Genomic DNA, 21,729 nt, shown 5'->3' with positions numbered 1-21,729 from the left:
CCACGCCCCCAAAATGACCACGCCCCCACCCGCTGGCACGGACACGGTATCCAGACCACATGAACAATTTTTTATTAATAATTTTTTAAACATTAAAAGATCAGACTCGGGGGGGGAAAAAAAAATCCAAACAATAATACAGGAGGAAAAGGGTGTAAAAATACCGATTTCTGTACCCCAGCACTCCCCTGCTGCCCCTCTCCAGCACAGGATGGGGGGCTAATACAACCCCCGCCCTGGCAAAGGGGCACCACAAAGCCAAATCTGCATGAAACCCCCTCCACAGGGGCACCCAAACCCAAACCACGACACCCAAAGCACGGGGCTGAAGGAGGGAGAGGTGTGAGTCTGCCCCCATCCACCCCTCATCCCAGGGGACATCCCAGCTTGGGATGCAGCTGGACAAACATCAAAAGAGTTCCTTCCCAGCTAAAAACAAATCAAAGTCGTGAGGAAGAAGGCAGGGAGGAGCCTTCCCTGGAGAAAGACTCGTTCAAGGTTAGCTGGAGAAGGGCGTCACAGGCACTGTGTGACCCCGTGTCTTCAGCTGCCCCAACCTGGAGCTGGGAGCCAAAATCCCTTTTCCCATTCCTCTCCTGGTTTCAAGCCACTGAGAAGACTCAGCCTCCACTGATCCCTTCTCCCCCTCTCCATGCCCAGGGCTGCACCTGCAGGATCCTTGTGGAAGCAAGGGATGTGCCCTGGGGGGACCAGGGGAAATAAACCCCCCCACACATTCCCCTCTGCTCCCAGATTTTCCTTTGTGTCACGTTAGCCTGGCTCTCAGGAAGCCCCAGCAGTTATGAGGACAAAATACAGCATTGTGTGAGTGTAATAAACCAAAAGTACAGTTTCAGTTCTTAAAATTAACGACATCAACTACATGCACGTTACAAAACCCTCCCAAAACAGCAGATAATCAAATTCTTCGTAGCAAAGGCCGAGAGAAGAGAGAGAATAAAATCAAAAACCTGCTTCCCCTCATCTTCCTGCTACAGACAGAGTGAAGGGAGGAAGAGATAAACACCCAGAAGGTCCTGGAGAGAGGAATATTTGCCTCAGAGAATGTCTTCCCCCATCTCCCCACACCCTAAAACAAGACAGGGAAAACCAATCATCCAAACCGTAGCTCAGCTGAATCTGAAAAAATCCCTCTCCTCATCAGGAGTGTCGGCATCACAGAGCTCACATGGTACCCCCAAAAAGTGCATTTTTAGAGAAAAAAAAAAAAAATAAAAGAAGTTTGGGGAGATGAGGGCAGAGGAAGCGAGAGGGAGGCAGCCCAGGAAGGGTTGGATTTCCTGGGAAGGGTTGGATTTCCTGGGAAAAGGGTTAATTTCCCCGGAAAGCATTCTGTGCAGCTGAGGAGGCCACCCCAGCTGCTGCGTTCTGGAAGCTCCTGTTGGTGAGGATGCCTTGGGAAAACTCCTCCTGGGCCCTTTGGAAGCTGGCTCCTGTGCGCCGATACAGGGAATGCACCTGGCAATGACAGGGGAGGAAGGATGAGAGAAATCAGCTGTGCCTCTGGGATTGCTGCACACTCCTTGCTTTTCCTTACCTAACCAGATCCCCTCACAGCTGGACAGCACAGGCTCCATGGCTCCCAGCATAGGATGCTGTAGATTTAATAAAAAATTTCTTCCTTTGCTGAAAAATGTGGAGCTCTCAGCAAAATTGCTGATTTCAGACACAAAACTCCTCACACTGATGGCTCAGTCTTAAGCCAGTATTTACTGGAGGGCAGGGCCTGAAGGTGCCACCAGCATCAGGTATTTCCTTTGAGATAAATGCAGGAGAAAAAAAGGAAGCACCAATAAAAACAGTCCAGCCTGTCCTTGCCTTCCCCCAAGCTCCATTTCTGCTGTTCCTGCAGAAATCCAGCCCTGCTGCTGTCAGGCAGGAGGAGGGAGGAGGGTTGGGTTTAGGAACCAGTGGGAAGGTACTCACTGGGATCCCACCAAAATTTGACAAGCCCCCCCAATGCTGTGGGAACAGTGACTGAAAATCCCTGGATGCTGAACAGAAACACAGCCACCTCTGAGCAGGATAAACTGCCAGAGGGCAGGGTTAGATGGGATATCAGCAAAAAAATCCCTCCCTGTGAGGGTGGATAGGCTGTGGCACAGGGTGCCCAGAGAAGCTGTGGCTGCCCCTGGATGCCTGGAAATGTTCCAGACACTTGGAGCAACCTGGGATAGTGCAAAGCATCCCTGCCCCTGGAAAGGGATAAGATGAGCTCTAAGGCCCCTTCCCAAATAATTTCATGATTCTCTGACTCCAAAAGGAGGCTACTTCCTACTTCAAAAATGCCCAAGAAATTTGGCATCGATGCAAGAAGCACAAGCAAAAACCACTTTAATTCAAACCTCTTGTGCCATCATCACTCCCAGCTGGGTGAAGGGAGGTGTCAACCCCTGGGAGCAGCCTGAGCTGTGCCAGCCCCCGAGGCACTCACCTGCTTGAGGAGGAAGAGGGAGAGGACGGCGCAGAGCGTGAAGAAGGCGGCCACCACCATCATGATGACAGCCACGGCCACGTGCCCGCCCACCACCGACAGCGCCGCGATCCAGCCGCTGCCAGGGACAGAGACAGGGGTGGCCATGGTCAGAATTCCAGCACAGCTGGAGCTCAGGAGCCACAGGACACCCACAGGTGCCTCAGGGAAAGGTTACAGGGAAGCACAAAACCAAACAGCTGTGGAAACTGCAGCCCGGAGTTCATCCAGGCCCTTGTTTTGGGGATAGAGTTTCCATTAGCATTTTGAGAGAGGATTGTGATCATCCCGCATTCCAACCCTGTGCCCTCCCCCCAGGCAGCAAAATCAATACCCTTGGCGCCAACTGTGACTTCCATGGGCACCTTCTCAAAATTCAGCCAAGTGGGGTAAAGATATGCTGGAACAGCTAAATTGGAAAGGATCAGCTGGCAGGACTGGAGCTCAGACCTGAGTGTCACCCTGACAGGGATGTAAGGGGTTGGGAGCAGAAGGAAGAGGCAGGAAGGCATGGAGGTGGTGAAACCCTGGAACAGGGTGGCTGCTCCATCCCTGGAAGTGTCCCAGGCCGGGCTGGACACAACACAACATAGTGGAAGGTGTCCCTGCCCATGGATGAGATGAGCCTTAAGGCCCCTTCCAACCCAAACCATCCTGTGATTCCACAATTCAGACACTGGGAGCTGTTGAAAGGAAGGGACAGGGAGAATTCAAGAAGTTACCAGCACTTGGCTGTGGCTGAAAATACCAAGACACCTCACTCAGAACACCTTCCTGGGTGCTGGAGGAAGGAACCTTTCCAACTGCTCAACTCAACCGTGTGCCAGCAGGAGGGAGGGAGCTGCTCCCATCCCATGTGAGGCACAGGGAAGAGGAAAGCGCTGCAGCCGAAAATATCCGCGCTGTCTGGCGGGAGGAAACGGAGCAGAAAGCTCCAGGCAGCCTGTCCAAGCCAGACTAAACCCCCTCCCTGTCCCCTGTGACTCAGGGAGGCTGGGGACAGCTCTGCCCACAAGCCCTTCTGCAGAAAATAGACAGCAGCTCGCACTGGAGGCTTCCCCTGGGGAGCAGCACCACGGGCTGCTGACCTTTTCCCTGTGCTCTGTAATTCCAGGGTGGGAGTGCAGCCGAGGCAGCAAGGCGAGAGGAAAGGCTGTGCTCTCCCTGCAGGGCACAGCTGCTGACATGAGGCTGCTGGAGCTGCTCCAGAAGCCCAGGCTCACCCTTCTGGACAATGTCACTGAGAAAGGGTGAGGCTAAAAGCCTCTCTGCTCATCTCAGCCCGCTAACCATGTGCTTCAGAGAGAGGCAGGAAGAGTTTGGGGATGGATTCAGGGTGGTAGCAGCAGTATCAGGCTGAGCAGTAGCCAGATTTCAGGTCAGAGATCCCTCAGCCCCACATTGCTGCCAGGGAAGGCTCCAGTTTGAACAAGGCACATCTGGATCACGCCAGAGGAGCAAATATGATCTGCACTGAGTGAGGGAGAAGACAGCAGCAGAATCCTCACAGAATGGTTTGGGTTGGAAGGGGCCTCAGTATTCATCTCATTCCACTCCCTTGCCATGGCCAGGGACACCTTGCACTGTCCCAGGGTGTTCCAAGCCCCAGTGTCCAACCTGGCCTGGGGCACTGCCAAGGATCCAGGGGCAGCCATAGCTGTGCCAGGGCCTCAGCACCCTCCCAAGGAAGGATTTCTGCCCCATATCCAGTAATTCACATACTCCCTTTCTTCTTCACATGCTGGGATTAGGACGGGAAGAGCAGAGGAGGGAGGCAGCCCAGCTGGGACCTGCTGAGGCCGTGCGTGGGCTGAGAGAGGAAAACCACAGCAGGAAGAACAGGCAGCTGTGAGAACCAGGCCCCAGAGCTCCTGCCAGTCACAGCCCTGGTGAGAAAAGGGATCAGGCAGCAAAGCCAAGCCTACCTGTCTCCCCAGCCAGGAATTCCAACAGCCTGGATGATGTAGATTGCTATTTGGCAGAAGAAGATGAAAAAGAAGACGAAGAAGCTGAAGGAGCTGTCAGACCTGCAGGAGAGACAGCAACAGGAGTGAAACCCGTGATCCCTGCTCTGAGAGGAGAGGAACAGCTTCACTGACTCCCTTCTCCAGGGAAGAGCTGCAGAGGGGAGGTGATGTGGGCAGGAATTTGGGCACCCAAATGCAAATCCAGCTCTCTGCACAAAATGAGGTGAAGGCAGCTCCCTCAACAAACACAGCGTGCTTGACATCAATGTACCAAACAGCATCTCAGAAATTAATAAAGTGAATAAAAAATGAATTAAAAGCGCCCTGTGTCTGCCTAGGCTTGGATTTCAGGGTGAAAAAGGATCACCATAATTAAGTTCTATCAGACAGATCTAATATGTTTAGTAACACAGTGGTTTGGGTTTATCTAATGATGCAAAGAGCTGGAAAAATCCTGCGGGCAATACACGATGGGAACAGATAAACCCCAAGCTCCTCCCACTAAGAGATACATCCTCCTTTCAGAAAAAAAAAAAAAAAAAAACAAAAACAAACCAGCACTTGCCTGAAAGCCTTGTAAATTGGTCGGTACCAACAGAGAAAGGCACAAGGGGTGAATAAAATTAACCACAGAATCGAGAGACCAAAGTCCACTCCTCTGCTGGTGTCAGCTGTGAACCATGCCAGGCAAGCGAGCAGGTTTAGGAGCAGGGTGATGGAATGCACTGGTTGGGGTGGCAGAGAGAGAAAAACAACATTAGCAAGCTCTTGGGAACTCCAAAGCATCCCTAATGTCTCACTGAACACATGGAGAGCTGCAGACAATAAGGTGACTTTGGGCCATCTAATTTCCCTGCCTTCCTTGGAAGGGAAACAGAGCTTCACCCAAGAAGCTCTTCTGATCCTGCTGCTCATGGCCAAATCTTAAATAGTTGTTCAAGCCTCCATTAAACAATTAAAATTCTGTAATGAATGAGCTATTCCCAAAGCATAAACTCAGTTGTTCACATTTACCTTCATAAGAAGGGAGATAAATGTGATTTTACCCTTGCAGACAACACCAACAGCATTCACAGTGCAACAGAGCTCAGCTTTTCACACAGAACCTCCTGAGAAAGAATTCTGACTGCAGTTCCAGCTGTTACTTACACATCCACAAGTAGTAGAGCATCTTGCATATCCGCTGGTAGTCAGCTGGGATGTCTGCAGAAAAATCCTGGTAGAAGCAGGGCTTGATGGGACACCTCTTGGGGAGAGGTGGCCAGTTGTTCTGCCTCGCTGTGCAAGGGAGGAAGGAACAGCTCTTCACTCACTCTTCTCTCATTCAAACACCAATTCCCACCCCAGAATTTCCAAGCAGCTGTTCAGCTGTTGTTTAATTCATGCATTAAAAGCTTGGCAGAGCCCAGAGGTTGGGCAGTTCCTACATCTGGGCAGGCAGCATAGCAGGAATGGGATAAACTGCTGGCAGAGCAGAGGTTTTCCCTCAAGGCAGGCAGAATTCCCCTGCACTGGCCAAAGGGCCATCCCAGCCACCTCACTCAGCCCTGCAAGCCCAGATTCAGCCACTTCAAACCCAGATTAGGGGGGAAAATATTGGGTTCCTGTGGCTAAGAGAACCTTGAGGCTAACAAGAAGAGCTTTGCTGCTCCCAGTGAGAAGCCACAATGTGGCAGTGTCACTCACCAGCTCTGGCACAGGTACAGATCAGTGCTTGAAAGCTTTTGGTGGTGAAATGCAGCTGCTTGAGGGCAGGCACCCACCAGAGTGGCCTCCAGCATCCCACCCCTGAGCTGCCTTCCCATCCTGGGAGCTGTGGCATGCCAGGCACTGTCCCAGAAGGGTTGCCACAGGGAGTTTTCCTGAAATCCTGGCAAAGCAGCCATCAAGGCTGGGCAGTGTCAATACTCACGGTCGATGCTGGCTGCGTGGCTCTGCAGTTCCCTTTCCTTCTTCTCCAGCTCAGCTGCCTTCCTCTCTAGCTCTGCCTGCTGCTGGAGCAGCCCTGCCTGTGCTGCTGCAGCCACGGCCTGGGGAGGGGACACAGATCAGAGGGGTCAGCCCTGCCCTGGGCTGGGCTGTGGGGGCACCACTGGGTGCCAGGCTGGGAAGAAAGATGCACAGGGTGACATGAAAGCTCAGACACTCTGACACTGCCACTGGAGGACAAATCAAGTCTGGGAGGAGGAGCTTATCTACAGTTTTCACCTCCCTTCTCTGAGTACCTCACAAGAGCAGTGAGCAGGCTTACCAGGACAACTCCCTTCCCAGCTGCCTACCACACCTCTTAAGGATCTCTTCTACCTGTTATGTATTCTGAGATTTTTTTCTCCCAGTAGCCTCAGTTCTTTGGATGAGGTTGTCATGGCAGTTGGGTGCTTGCATTTATTCTCCTGGCATTGAGTGTGCCTGACCAGACACCAGAACCAAGCAAAAAGCATTAGCAGGATACAATCCAGGACTTCCAGAGGGAAGCCAGAGCCAACAGGACACAAGGCAAAGCAAGCCCGGCCACCAGAGGAACAGGGAAAGAGATGCAAGAAAATCTGTATGTGTGTATTCCCTAGAAAGATCTGCCTTGGAAATGCAAGCTTCCACTCACCACCCCACTGGGGTGATGTGGGCTGATGTGTCCAGCAATGTGTATTCTGTCCCCATCTATGGGTGGGGCAGTGCCCCTGATCTCCTGGCACATATTATCTGCTAATGGGGCAGCTTTAAACCAGCTGGGGCAATCATCTTTATCTTTCCACAGCCCATCCTCCCTCCAGGAGATATCATCTGCTGCTGCCCCATTCAGTCCCACTGTGGGACTGATCAAATTCCATCATCCCACTGGCAGATGCTCCAGCCAGGGCAGGAGCCAAGCCTTTCCTACCCAGAGAAAAACTGAGATTTGGGACACCAAGGCACCTTCTTTCCACTGCATTCCAGAGGAAAGCCAGACCTTTCCACATCATCCCTGCACCTTCAGAGGAAACTGCACCTTCTCCAGGAGCACTACTCCAGCTGAACCACATCTGCCACTGCAGGAGGATGCAGCCACCATTGAATGGGGCTGCTGCCAACACCCTGACTGACTGACGGGTGTCAGCTTGGATTCTGACTCTGGCAGGGTTTGGGATTGTTCTTTGTAATACTGCATTTCTATTTTATTTTCCTAGTACTGTTATTCCTAATTCCTATATTTTTGCCTGAGATCCCCTTAATTTCAAAATTATAATAATGTGGAGGGAGGGGGTTTACATTCTCCATTTCAAAGAGAACTTTCTGCCTTTATTGGGAGACACCTGTCCCTCAAACCAGGACACCTGTGCTCCCAGAGGCCCTGGGAGCTGGAGGGGGCAGGGAGGGCAGGAGAGGGGCTGTACCTGTGGTGTGGGCTCCACAGATGTCTGCAGCACAGCTGGCTGCGAGTGGCCCGAGGGCTGCGCCGCTGGCGTCGTCCGTGCTGCATTTGTCTGCAAGAGACCAGGGAAAAACATGGCAGAGAAACACAACTCTTGGTGAATTGTTTAAACCACAAATCTCACCTTCCTGCCCTCCTTCTCCCACCTGGCTCAGGGAATAAGGAGGAGGCTCTGTCAGCCATCCCTCAGTGGCACTGCCAGGGCAGCTCAGCGCCCGGTTCAGTCAACTGCCCACTGCACACCACGAGCCACATCCATGGGGAAAAGAGCTGGGAATTCCTCTTTTTTTGAGCTGCACCTGTCAAGGGATCTTCTACACCACTAAAACCACCACAGAACACAAATACAGGTGGCACATACCAGCTGGGAGCTCTCAGAGAAGGGGTTGAATTCATCCAAGCCACTTTGGCTGGTGTTTGTGAGCTGTGTCACCGAGGGGTCCTGGAGGGAGAGAGCACAAGGGTAAATCAGCATTGGATATGGGGTATCATCACTGGTTTCAGTTTGGAAAAGGCCTTTAATAACATCAGGGCCATCTTTTCTTTGAAACACATCCCTGCCACAGGGAGATGGCCCTGGCTGGCATGGAATTTAAATATCCAAGGAGATGACCACCAGCAAGGCAAGACTTTTGAGCAGAAATAGTCTCCTGTTCAGCCAAGAGGGATGTCTGAACAACCACAACGTGCTTTTGGCACAGAAATACTTTGTGCAGGCTACTTCTGCCCATCTACAGCGAGTTATTCCTAATTTCCAGGGATTTGGACTCATCCAGCTATGGAGAGGTTGTTGCTGGGCCTCACCAAAGCAAGCATGATGAGACTCCAGATACAAAAAAGAGATTCTAGATACAGCTGATCCTGGCTGAGAGATGCCAGCAAGCTAAAATGCCACTGACTGCTCTGGATAAGTGAAACACTCAGGAAAATTGAGCTGGAGGTGTGACACCAATTATTTTAGGAGGTTTTAATGCTGCTGGCATAACAGCTCTCACTTCCACTCACAGCACCTCCCACTCGTCTCCATTAACTCCTCTGATGTTTAAAAACAGGCTCTCTGCACCTCAGAACACCTCTCTCCCCTCATCTGCAATGCACACAGCTGCTTATATCTCCTCTTTTCTACCCACTCCTTTCCATGCAGAGATTCCCCTTGGGCAGCCAGATGTTGCCCTCTGGAGCACCCCTCTCCCCAGTTATTCCAGAAATAGAAAAGTTCCCTTTCTGAACTTGGAAAACTTTCTGCCTATCTGAGAGCAAGGTGTGAGAAAATTAAATTAGAAAATTAAAAAGTGGCTTCTTCTCCCTTCCTCAGCACCTCGTGTGTCCAGACCAGCCTCATTTGGTGCTTCATGGGGTGAGAAGAAAGCGAGGCTGCGCTGGGGCGTGCGGGGCTGACAGAGCCAGGGCTGGGGAGGAGGGAGCCAGGGAATGGAGGAAAATCCCTCTGGAGCCATTCCCGGGCTTCTAGCGCAGCCTTCTGCCCAGCAGGATCCTCACAGAGCAGTTAATGAGTAACTCCACAGCTCCTGCACGGCAGGCACTCCCCACCAACAGGTCGCACTCGTTTGTGAATCACCCCACATTCTCGGATGCTGCTCGGGGAAGTTCAACTCCCCAGCGAGGAAGGGCTGCAAAAAGTGGGAAGAAGCAGCAGGACTGCCACACTGGACAGAAAACATGCTTTTATTTCACTCCTGACTCCTCTGGAAGCTTCAGCTGTGCCGGGGTAAGGGATGACAGCACGTGTTCACACTTCCCCCCTCGCTGCTGCACATCAGCACAAACCCTTTAGTCTGGAGCACACGAGCCCCAGCTGGACTAAAGTCCAGCAAAAACAACTGCACAAGGAAGAGAAACTCCCTTCAAGGTGTGGGAAGTGGAAAGTGAAAACTGCAAAAGCCTCTGGAGAGCCTGGGTGGTCAGGCTGGGAATAAGGAGAAATGCTACAGTACCACCATAATGAACACACTTTACTGCCTTTGGCTTCTCAAAGCTGGAGAGTTTTCCACGGGCAGGGAGAGCAGCACCACAGCTTCAGCTGCACCACAGTTTGATTCCCAAGGTAGACAAGCTCTCATCTTTTTTGAAAAAAAAAAAAAAAAATCACTTAATTAGGCTACAAGGCCAAGGCCCAGCAGCTCTGCTTGACTGGCCTGCTATTGTGCAAGTGTGTCTAAAATAGGAACCCAAAGAGCAGGGAATTTGCAACAAAGCTGAAGTGTTTGGACACGTGCCTGGGCAGGGCAGGAAGGAAAGCAGAGGGTGATACAGCAGCAGCTGCTGTGGTGAGCCCAGAGCAGGCAGTGAGGGATGAGCGAGCACCAGGCATGCAGTCAGCGAGGAGCTGCCCACTAACTTCGTGTTTTGCAGATATTTCCTGCCAGCTACACAGCAAAGGGCAGCTGCCCCTCTTGAAACAAACCTTGGCAAGGATCAGGGATTGAATTCAGAACTCCTTGGAGCCACAATAAGTGTGCCCAGCCACAAAGCTCGTGCTCACAAATCGATCCTGTGGGATGCCATGAGCAAATCCCTTTTGTTGCCCCTCCAACCATTGCTTCCTCAAGTTCCAGGGAAGTGTGATGCTTTTTTTCATGGCTTCAGATGCCCCCAGTACAGAATAACTTCACATCTCAACCAAACTGCACTGCCACAAATATTAAAACTATTTTCAAATGCAGCTTGATGCAAATAAAAAGTTGCTGTCGCACTGGTAAAATGTTTGGATACAACAGGTTCATTGTGCAAGGAATTCTATTTTTTCTTTTCTTTCTGTTCCCACAGATTAAAGAAACAAAAATGAGAGGTCTCTCTAGATGAGATCAAGGAAAAATGCTCAGCCTAGAATCACCTGGAACTTAACAGAGTTGTCAAATATCACAGTATTGCCCCAAATATAACCAATCCTGCAGACTCAGAGTGCTGCCACTGCCTGGAAGATGAACTGAGAGAAATCCTGAGGATTTTATTACTGATATCTCTGGAGAGGATGGAAGTTTCCAGCTCTGCCTGAAACTCAAATCAAAGTTTTGGAGGCAGCTACTTCCAGCAGGTTACTAGATAAAGGAAGGAAGTTAATCATCTCTCATTAACTGGTTACAATAAGTAACAGAGCAGCCAGAGATATTTTTAACAGGATCAAAGCAGCTTATTTTGCACACAGCTTAACGAACATCATGAACAAAATCTCCTGAAAAGGCAGAGACCCATCAGGATTGATGAAGCACTGAACTGGGAGCTCCAGCAAGGAGGGACAACCCTGGTGCTGTGGCAAGAGAGATCCACGGGCTGGGAGGGTGAGGAGGCTTCTGCTCCTTCCCAAGCATGTGGAAGGTGGTGTCAGTGGGACATTGTCACCCCAGCACAGAGCCAACACCTGGACCCAGCCCCGGGCAGGGAACAGGCTGTCCCACAGGCTGGGATTCCATCTCAAACCAGAACAACGAGGCTTCGAGGTTCCAGGAAGCAACAGACAAAAATTCCTCTCAACCAGCTGCTGGGGAATTTTTCTTGGAAAAAAACACAAGGTAAGACAAAAACTTGCAGCCCCAAGAGGAGGTTACAGAACCTCCCACAAGGAGCAGATGAGCTGCAAAGAGCTGTCACAGGGGAATCCACGGTGGGACATGTGTTAATCCTCCTTAAGAAGTGAGCCTGACGTGGGAGTTACTGGCTGGAAATCACCTTCAACCTTTTTTTGTTTGTGCAGTGAATAAAGAGTGAGCACAGCCCTGTTCTGTCAGATACCAGGAGAGCTTGAATGTGAACAAAGCAGCTGAAGGGAGATGACAAGAAAGATGGAGATGAATTTTTCACAAGGGCCTGAAGTGACAGGACAACGGAGAATGGCTTCAAACTGACAGAGATTAGACTGGATATCAGGAGATTCTTCCCTGTGAGGAAGAGAAGCTGTGGCTGCCCCTGGATCCCTGGAAGTGTCCAAGGCCAGGCTGGACAGAATTTGGAGCCACCTGGGATGGTGGAAGGTTTCCCTGCCCATGGCAGGGAGTGGAACTGTCTGAGCTTTAATTTCCCTTCCAACCCAAACCGTTCTGTGATTCTAGGAATATTTACTCCCTCAGAGCCCAAAGCAACAAATCCCATGTCCATGAACAGCAATATATTCCACTCCCTGGAAGGAATAGCAGAGGAACACGATCATCCCAACTTTTCCCATTCCTGAGAGCCACAAGACCATGTTAAAATGAAAGTGAAGAAGAAGAGAAAGCATTTTTTCACTGTGATTCCTCAAAAGACTCAGCTTCATCAGTACACAGCTTCTGTTTGGCTCAGCCCTGAAATCCAAGGTCAGGAAAACACTCACATCCCAGCCGAGCAGCAGAGCTCCCAGACAGGAGCCAAAGGCCAGACACCCAATTTCACACTCGAGGCCGTTCCAGGCCACCTCCCTACACCAATGACCCCAATTTTCAGAGGTTCAACCCAGCGAACAGAGACCGAGTCCTCAGCGACCTTAACAGGAATCCCCTGCTCTGAGCCACACCAAACCCACAGCTTTGCCTTGGGAACTCACTTTTAAGCGCCTCAAAAACAGAGCCAGAGACCACCACGCAGCACGGCCAGGAGAGCTCCACGGACGGATTAATTTTAATAACACCTCAGGATGGGCATCCCTGGCGAGGTGAGGCAGCGAGGGTGGTGAGGAGCAGCCTCACGGGGACAGAGCGGGAGGGACCGGGGGGGCACAGCGGAGGGGGACGGGGATACAGGATCCGTACGGGGATCGGGACACACAGAAGGGAGACGGGCCCGAGGCCGCAGCAAGGGGAGCGGGACCCCCGGCGCTGCCCGGGTTTCGGGCACTCAGGGCCGGGGGTCGCGGCCGCCTCACGCCCCCGGTCCCGCCCCCTCCCTCCCATTGGCCGGGACGCGCAGAAGCGGCTCTGCCATTGGTCGGAGGCGCTTCACTCAGTGCCACGTCCCGGCACGGGGGCCCGGCCGGGCCGGGCCGCGCCAAGGGGGAGCTGCCCGCGCTCGGCGCCCACCTGGAAAGGGTTGATGTCCACCGGGTCGGCGAACGGGTTGGTGTCGAAGCCCGACATGGGCGCGGTCCGCTGCTGCTCCGCTCCCGCCGCCGCCGCTCCTGGCGCTTCCGGGGCACCCGCGTGACCGGGAGCCGCGTGACGTCACGGCGGCGCGTACAGCTCGCGCGGGGTTAACCCGATGGGCGTGACCGCGTGACGTCACAGCGGCGCTTATAGACGCCGGGGGTGGGGGCGGGGGGGTGATGGGGGAGGGGAGGGGGGCAGGTCCTGCCCGGCCGAGCCATGGCGGAGATCCGGGGTGAGCGGGGCACGGGCACCCACGGGGCCGCGGGGACGGGGACCCGCCCTCCGGGACCCCCATCCCACCGGGACACCCCCGGGGCGGCGGGGCGGGGGACCCGTGACTCGTGCTCCCAGCCCGAACGCCCCCAGATCGCCGTGTGATGGTTGAAAATCGTGTCACCTCCCGAGCTCTCGCTCCTCTCCCTGCCTGACACCCTCTGCCCTTGCCCCGGGGATGTGGAAGGGTTTTAGGGGGTTCTTTCCGTGCCCCCCTAACACTTGCCTGCCTTCCCGCAGTGTTCCCCCTCTCCTGCGTGGTGCAGAACTATTCCTGGGGGAAGGTGGGCCTGGAGAGCGAGGTGGCCAAGCTGGTGGCCAGTGGTGACCCGCTGGTCCAGGTCCAGCCTGAGCAGCCCTACGCTGAGGTGAGTGTGTCTGTGTGTCCATTCTGTCCGTGTCCATTCTGTCCGTGTCCGTGTGTCCGTCCGTGTGTTCACCCCACCCTGCGGCGGTGGCTCTCACCATCCTGTGTCCTACCAGGACGCGATGCTGTCCCATGTCCCCAGCTGTCCCCCGGGGAGGGGGAACATGGAGCTGGAGGGAATCCCGCCGTGACTCAGCCCCAGGGCTCACCCCTGGGGCCGGGCAGCCTCTGCAGAACCCGAGCCATCCGCGCTGGCTGCCCGGCTCAGGGTCTGCCCGGCTCAGGGTCTGCCGTGTGTTGGTGTCTCGCAGCTGTGGATGGGCACACACCCCCGGGGCGATGCCCTCATCCGGGATAACCGCATCCCCCAAAAAACCCTGGGCCAGTGGATCGCCGACAACCCCGCCTGCCTGGGGGCCAAGGTGAAGGACGCCTTCCAGGGCCGGCTGCCCTTCCTGTTCAAGGTGCTGTCGGTCAACACCGCCCTGTCCGTGCAGGCGCACCCCAACAAGGTAGGGGAGCCCCGGGTGTGCCCAGCCCGACCCCGTGTCCCTGCGGAGCTCTCCCAGCTCCTCTCCCCTCTCTGCAGGAGCTGGCAGCGAAGCTCCACACCCAGTTCCCTGAGCACTATCCCGATGCCAACCACAAGCCCGAGATGGCCATCGCCCTCACCCCCTTCGAGGGCATGTGTGGCTTCCGGCCCGTGGAGGAGATCGTCTCCTTCCTCCAGAGTAAGGGTGGAGGGAGCAGGGTCAGACCTGGGTGGGGACGGTGCCCATGCTCCCTTGAGATGGATTTTGGGGTGGGGATGGTGCTCTCTTGGAATGGAGTTCATGGTTGGGGTGATGCTCTCTTGGGATGGAGTTCATGGTTGGAGTGATGCTCTCTTGGCATGGAGTTCAGGGTGGGGTGATGCTCTCCTGAGATGGAGTTCATGGTGGGGATGGTGCTCTCTTGGGATGGAGTTCATGGTTTGAGTGATGCTCTCTTGGGATGAAGTTCATGGTGGGGACGGTGCTCTCTTGGAATGGACTTCAGGATGAGGACAGCACTCCCCAGGGCTGGGATTTGATATGGGGATGGTGACTCTGCTCCCCTGCCGTGGGGGTGCTGGTTCCATCTGGAGCTGTTCTCCTCTGGGCTGGGGGTGCTGGTTCTGCCTGGAGCTGTTCTCTCTTGCTCTGGGGGTGCTGGTTCCATCTGGAGCTGTTCTCCACTGCCCTGGGGGTGCTGGTTCTGCCTGGAGCTGTTCTCCCCTGGGCTGGGGGTGCTGGTTCTGTCTGGATCTGTTCTCCCTGCCCTGGAGGCGTGGCTCTGAGTGGGGCTGGCCCCGCAGATGTCCCCGAGCTGCGGGCACTGATCGGGGAGGTGGCAGCGGAGCAGCTGGAGCGCAGCGGGAGCGACGATCCCCGCGGGGTCTCGGCCGCGCTCCGCGTGTGCTTCACCCGCCTCATGAAGAGCGAGAAGAAGTTCTTCGTGGACCAGCTGAACATGCTGGTCAAGAGGATCTCCCAGGAAGGTGGGTCCTGGCTGTGGCACCCCAAACCAGTTTTGGGGGACTGTGTTTAGGGGTGAGGGCACCCCCAGCTGGGTCTGTCTCTTCCTGCACAGTGGCGGAGGGGAAGGACACGTCGGGGAGCAACGGGGACCTGCTGCTGCAGCTGCACTCCCAGTACCCCGGGGACATTGGCTGCTTCACCATTTATTTCCTGAACCTGGTGAGGCTGGAGCCAGGGGAGGCCATGTTCCTGGGAGCCAACGAGCCCCACGCCTACCTGCACGGAGGTGAGCACTGGGAGGGCTCTCTCCCACCCCAGCATCCTGCAAGGACTGGCTGTGGGGACAGCAGGAAGGGCTGGGGCGGGCTGACAGCGCTGCCTCGTCCCTGCAGACTGCGTGGAGATCATGGCGTGCTCGGATAACACGGTGCGTGCCGGGCTTACCCCCAAATTCATCGATGTGCTCACCCTCTGTGAGATGCTCAACTACACACCAGCACCCAGCAGCTCCAAGATCTTCCCTGCAGCGCAGAGCCAGCTGGATCCCCATGTCTACCTCTATGACCCACCCGTGCCAGACTTCACCATCATGAGGATAGAGGTGAGTGATGACCGATCTGTGTTGGGACACCAGGTGGGACACCCCAGTGCTGGCTGGGCTCCCTCACCTTTGTAATCAGTGTCCTGGCAAGGAGGGAGGGATGCTTGGGGATAATGGGGTGCTGGTCTCTTTATTCCTCCCCCATTCCCTCTGTCTGGAGCTTGTTCACCTTCCCCAGCAGCTCTAGGCAGAGGGAGAACCATGAACTGGTGCCTGGGTTTGGGCTGCTGCAGACACAGCAGAGGGGTGGGAATGGGGACAGCCCCCTTCTGCTGAGGGAGACTCCAGCCAGAGTGGCATTTCCCTTGGCAGATCCCTGCCTCCATCAAGCTGTACCTCATCTCTGCCATGGACTCTGCCAGCATCTTGCTGGTGATCCAAGGGACAGCCGTGGGCACCTCCACAGCCGCCGCCTCCGAGATGTCCCTGCAGCGTGGCTCCGTGCTCTTCATCTCGGCCAATGAGAGCATCTCCCTGCACCTCTCCTCACCTGGGATGCTGCTCTTCCGAGCCTGCTGCCTGCTCTGAGCACCACCTGGGACACTTCCTCCACAACACTCCATGTTTGAGTAGATAGAAACTGCTGTGGTCAAAGTCTTCTCGCTTGAAAGTTTTCCCTCCGCCTATTAAATCCCCAAACCAGCCCTGATGTATAGAAAGAGCAATTCCGTGGATCTGCTCCTTGGATGGGGCTGAGGCTTTCTGCTGCTGCTGGTGGGCTCTTCCCAAGCCTGGCTGATGGCTTTCCCTGGCTGTAAAAGGGGGCTGCGTGGGGGGGTGATGGAGTGAATAAAGAGGTGGTTTTGTCTCTGGTGGAGGGGGCCAGAGAGGCTGGGAGCAGCTCCAGCATCCCCCAAACACTGGCTGTGACACTTCCCCTCCATTGCTCCTCAGTAAAATGTGATGAGGGAAAACAGGAATCCCCCTCACACAGCAGCACCATTTCTGAGTAATGAGATCCAGTTTATTGAGTGCTCCCTTTTACAAGTAAAATACAAAAACAAACAAACACGCCCCCCTCCCCCAACCGGTTCATGTCCTTGACATGAAATATTTAAATAAGGTTTCTCTAGTATAAGAAGCTGATTGTCCTCTATAACATAGAGCAGGACCATGGTTTAAGGCAGCATTTATGGTTTGCAGCAGGGAGGCTCCCCAGCCCCCCAAATCCAAGGGGGGCCTGGCCTGTGCCTCACCTGCATCAAAGCAGCGTTGAGGAGAATGGGAATAAGCCATTAGCTCCAACCCCAGCAACTCCCAAATCCTTCCCTTTTTACCCCTGTGCAGGTGCCAGGCTCTGCCTGTTCTCCCTTCCCACCCCAGCCAAGTGCCAGGTCCCATCCAGGCCACCAAAACATCACTGAGCCACCTCCCCCCAATATTGCTGAGTGTAAGGAAAAGTCTTTTGGGGTCAGTTGGTCTCTGCCACGAGCAGCATCATTCAGTCCTTGTTTCACCGTCCTGGTGTGGGACCCAGACACTCACCATCCATCCCACAGGACAAAAAAAGTGCTGGATTTTTGACCTGTTCTTATGCAGCTACTGGATCACGCAGGAGAGACTTTCTCCAAAACAACAGGGGCAAGAAGAGGAGGCAGCAGGTTTTGGGGGGATGAGATCCAGGTCCTCATCATCGGGGACCTCGTCGAGGTGGTACCCGTCCTGCAGCAGCTGCCGGCTCAGGTCCTGGGTCACCTGCTGCAGGGGACAAAGCAGGGCTCTGCGGGATGGACACACAGCCACGCTCTGTGGGGTGATGCTGCCAGCCCCCAGGCAGAGCCTCCAGGGGTCAGGGGAATGGGGGAACCCACGGGGACCCCACAGTGCCAGTCAAAGCCCAGCACTTGCCTCGGCGGAGGAGTATCCTGAGGAACACCTGGATCCTGGCTCACCATCACTGAGGGGAAAAAGAAACAGAGCTGGCCAGGAAATGGGGTCTTTAGGATGCAGACAGAGGGAATTTGGGGGGCAAAGGAGCTGCAAAGTGCAGCCCCAAGGGATATTTGGAATCTGGCACAACAGGAGCGTTTCGCTGCTCTGAGGTGCCCAGCACCAGCAGGGATGTTCTACAAGGGATGAGGAAAATCAACCCTCCAAAAAAGCCATCCCACCCTCAAAACTGTGGGATATTTACCCCAAATCCTGGGATATTCACCTGTCTGAGTCGAGGGAGACCAGGTTTTCATCAGCTGTCTGGCTGAGCGCCGTGTAGCCCTTGTTGAACTTCACAGACCTGGCAGAAAACAAAGGAGTGAGACCAGCACAGATATTTCACATGGAAACAGCTGACAGGCTAAGGAGCCAGGGCAGGAATCCCACTCCTTCCCACCCAGGCACTGTCCAGGTCCACCACCAGCTAAACCCAAATAAATTTGGATACCCAAATAAATCCATCCCACCAAATCATCCCCGAAATAAAGAGAAAAGCAGTTTATTTTATTATACTGGATATCCCTGGTCAAACAGGTCCCAAACTTTTATTTTTAACCCTCTTGATCTTCCCAGTCTCGCCAAGTGAAAAGTCAATTTTGAAAAGAGGAAGAGGGGATCAGACCTTTTAGGAGTTGGTTTCAGGGCAGTGGGTGCCCCCAGCAGCCCCTGCCTCCGCAGCGCTGCCTTTGCCAGCTCCCTCTGCCTCTCTGAAAGCCAAGCACAGGGACAGGGAGGAAAATCGCCAAATCCCCAAGTGCTCCCAAAGAAAAGAAAGAAACCCCAAAGGTTTTGGGGAATGGGTGTGGAGGGTGTTGCAGGGCAGTGCTTTCCAAAGGGTTTGTAACAGGGTTTTGTAAAGGTTTTATCCCACCAAGGAATAAAAGGGTTTTTGGTAACTCCAGCTCTGGGAGAGTGGTGGAAACAACACCCAAAATCCCAGCAGAGTCCACCAAGCATCACTTACTCAGCTTGGCCTGAATGGAGGGAGGTTTGCTCATGATGTATGGGCCCCTTTTCTCCACCACATCTGTGCCTTTGTTCAGCCTCTTCTTTTCAGCCCAAATCAGCTGAAAAAAGGGTGGAAGAAGCATTTAGCATCTCTCCATGGGGATGAAGTAAAGCAGAGTCACCTTGGAGAATCTGGAGTTCCTGGGAGCTCAAGGTCAGCAGGGAAATCAGCTCCTCCTCCCCAGCCCGGGAGGAGGGAGAGGAAAAGGAATAAGCAGATCTGTTAGCAGACAAAAAGATTATTTGGGAATGGTGATGCTAATTAAAAGTCACCATCAGCTCTTGTACAAGCCTGGCTGCAGAAATACTTGGGAAAAGGTGGTGGAGGAGATTTACTGAGAGGTTAATCAAACACAAATGTAAGGATTGTACATGTTAATTTTGGGGTTTGAGCCTTTAAAGTTTCTTCCTTTTATTGTCTCCAGTTATTGTCAAAGAGAACCAACGCTCCTAAGGGCAAGGGGGAGGAAAAAACCTCCACAAACACAAGTAGTAATGAAGAAAACAGAGAGAAAATCAGAGAGAATTGGCACAGGAGGGACGTGGAATTAAAGAAGGCAGAGGACTTGGGATGGTGATTGGAGAGCACAGGCAGGATTAGCCTCGGTGTCTTAAGCCAGAATTAGCAGGACAGAGCTTCATCATGGGAAAAACCAGGCAGTGCCCCCCCAGATCCCTCTGGATGTGCCACACCCCTTCCTAGCCAGCTGCTACACCTGTGTGTGTGCACATATCTATATCTATATTTATATCTATATCTATATCTATGTTTATACACCGTGTACAGTACTGTGCCTCCATGTCTGCAACTCTGAAACATGAATTCTCCCACTGAATTGCTCCAATGCTGTCCAACACACACACCCCATAGACACACCCCAGCCCCATAACCCCCGTGCACACCCCATAGACACACCCCAGCCCCATAACCCCCGTGCACACCCCATAGACACACCCCAGCCCCATAACCCCCGTGCACACCCCATAGACACACTCCAGCCCCATAACCGCCGTGCACACCCCAGCCCCATAACCCCCGTGCACACACCCCATGGACAGACCCCAGCCCCATAAGCCTTGTGCACACACCCCACGGACATACCCCAGCCCCATAACCCCCGTGCACACACCCCACACACCCCATAGACACACTCCAGCCCCATAACCCCCGTGCACACACCCCATGGACAGACCCCAGCCCCATAACCCCTGTGCACACACCCCATGGACAGACCCCAGCCCCATAACCCCCGTGCACACACCCCACACACCCCATAGACCACCCCCAGCCCCATAACCCCCGTGCACACCCCACACACCCCATAGACACACCCCAGCCCCATAACCCCCATGCACACACCCCACACACCCCATAGACACACCCCAGCCCCATAACCTCCATGCACACCCCATGGACACACCCCATAGACACACCCCAGCCCCATAACCCCCGTGCACACACCCCACATACCCCACACACCCCATAGACACACCCCAGCCCCATAACCCCTGTGCACACACCCTATGGACACACCCCATAGACACACCCCAGCCCCATAACCCTCGTGCACACCCCATGGACACACCCCATAGACACACCCCAGCCCCATAACCCTCGTGCACACCCCATAGACACACCCCAGCCCCATAACCCTCGTGCACACCCCATGGACACACCCCATAGACACACCCCAGCCCCATAACCCTCGTGCACACCCCATGGACACACCCCAGCCCCATAACCCCCGTGCACACCCCATGGACACACCCCAGCCCCATAACCCCCGTGCACACACCCCATAGACACACCCCAGCCCCATAACCCCCGTGCACACCCCATGGACACACCCCAGCCCCATAACCCCCGTGCACACCCCATGGACAGACCCCAGCCCCATAACCCCCGTGCACACACCCCACACACCCCATAGACACACCCCAGCCCCATAACCCCCGTGCACACCCCATGGACACACCCCAGCCCCATAACCCCCGTGCACACACCCCACACACCCCATGGACAGACCCCAGCCCCATAACCCCCGTGCACACACCCTATGGACAGACCCCAGCCCCATAAGCCTTGTGCACACACCCCACAGACATACCCCAGCCCCATAACCCCCGTGCACACACCCCACACACCCCATAGATACACCCTAGCCCCATAACCCCCGTGCACACACCCCATAGACACACCCCAGCCCCATAACCCCCGTGCACACACCCCACATACCCCACACACCCCATAGACACACCCCAGCCCCATAACCCCCGTGCACACACCCCATAGACACACCCCAGCCCCATAACCCCCGTGCACACCCCATGGACACACCCCAGCCCCATAACCCCCGTGCACACACCCCACACACCCCATAGACACACCCCAGCCCCATAACCCCCGTGCACACCCCATAGACACACCCCAGCCCCATAACCCCTGTGCACACCCCATGGATATACCCCGGCCCCATAACACCCGTGCACACACCGCATGGACAGACCCCAGCCCCATAACCCCTGTGCACACACCCCACCCTGCCCCATGCAGATGCCCCATGCAGATGCCCCATGCAGATGCCCCATGCAGATGCCCCATGCAGATACCTCACACAGCCCCACACAGCCCCACACAGCCCGCACCCCCGTACATCGCACGTACCCCCGGGCCCCGCCGGCCGCTCGCAGCGGGACCAGAACCGGCACCGGGAGCTGCCCCGGCTCCGCCGCCGTCCGTCGCCATGGCCGCCCCTGCCCCGCCCCCTGGGCCGCCCGCCAATGGCAGCGCGGGGCCGCCAGAGCTCAGCCAATGAGGGGCGAGGAAAGGGCGCGCCCCTCTGCCGCGCATGCGGGGTGGGACCGCACAGCGGGACCGGGACAGCGGGACCGGACCGCGGGAATGGACAGCGGGACCGGGAAGCGGGACCGGGACAGCGGGACCGGGACAGCGGGACCGGACCGCGGGAATGGACAGCCGGACCGGGACAGCGGGACCGGGACAGCCGGACCGGGACAGCCGGACCGGACCGCGGGAATGGACAGCCGGACCGGGACAGCGGGACCGGGACAGCGGGAACGGACCGCGGGAATGGACAGCCGGA

General features: G+C 55.1%; 3 protein-coding genes across 5 annotated transcripts; 1 reads left to right on the top strand and 2 right to left on the bottom strand.

Annotated features, from left to right (window-relative positions):
- Nucleotides 1-49: 49 nt before the first annotated feature.
- Nucleotides 50-13,038, bottom strand: SCAMP2 (secretory carrier membrane protein 2). Its single transcript, XM_079317716.1, has 9 exons — nt 12,880-13,038; nt 8,232-8,312; nt 7,833-7,922; nt 6,374-6,491; nt 5,611-5,739; nt 5,027-5,186; nt 4,420-4,521; nt 2,456-2,573; nt 50-1,479 (listed from the first exon to the last, which is right to left on the bottom strand). Exons 1-9 carry the CDS (start codon nt 12,934-12,936, stop codon nt 1,333-1,335), a joined length of 1,002 nt encoding a protein of 333 aa, XP_079173842.1. The 5' UTR covers nt 12,937-13,038; the 3' UTR covers nt 50-1,332.
- On the top strand, nt 12,793-16,329 carry MPI (mannose phosphate isomerase). 2 transcript variants are annotated; one of them, XM_079317715.1, is made up of 8 exons: nt 12,793-12,915; nt 13,459-13,586; nt 13,897-14,097; nt 14,175-14,316; nt 14,922-15,104; nt 15,197-15,370; nt 15,477-15,685; nt 15,998-16,329. In XM_079317715.1, exons 3-8 carry the CDS (start codon nt 13,903-13,905, stop codon nt 16,211-16,213), a joined length of 1,119 nt encoding a protein of 372 aa, XP_079173841.1. In that variant the 5' UTR covers nt 12,793-12,915; nt 13,459-13,586; nt 13,897-13,902; the 3' UTR covers nt 16,214-16,329. The 2 variants fall into 2 exon arrangements, with proteins under 2 accessions (XP_079173841.1, XP_079173840.1); XM_079317714.1 differs by lacking the exon at nt 12,793-12,915 and adding an exon at nt 13,104-13,177.
- A 298-nt stretch (nt 16,330-16,627) lies between these two features.
- FAM219B (family with sequence similarity 219 member B) lies at nt 16,628-21,389 on the bottom strand. 2 transcript variants are annotated; one of them, XM_079317718.1, is made up of 6 exons: nt 21,291-21,389; nt 18,582-18,684; nt 18,240-18,324; nt 17,841-17,918; nt 17,534-17,582; nt 16,628-17,405 (listed from the first exon to the last, which is right to left on the bottom strand). In XM_079317718.1, exons 1-6 carry the CDS (start codon nt 21,369-21,371, stop codon nt 17,316-17,318), a joined length of 486 nt encoding a protein of 161 aa, XP_079173844.1. In that variant the 5' UTR covers nt 21,372-21,389; the 3' UTR covers nt 16,628-17,315. The 2 variants fall into 2 exon arrangements, with proteins under 2 accessions (XP_079173844.1, XP_079173843.1); XM_079317717.1 differs by having other exon boundaries at nt 16,628-17,383.
- Between the last annotated feature and the right edge of the window lie 340 nt (nt 21,390-21,729).

The sequence above is a fragment of the Erithacus rubecula genome (genome assembly GCF_903797595.1).
Source record: "Erithacus rubecula genome assembly, chromosome: 14".
Lineage (NCBI taxonomy): Eukaryota > Metazoa > Chordata > Aves > Passeriformes > Muscicapidae > Erithacus > Erithacus rubecula.
Note: the sequence above shows the minus strand (reverse complement) of the source record. Positions and strands in the feature narration are given on the sequence as shown.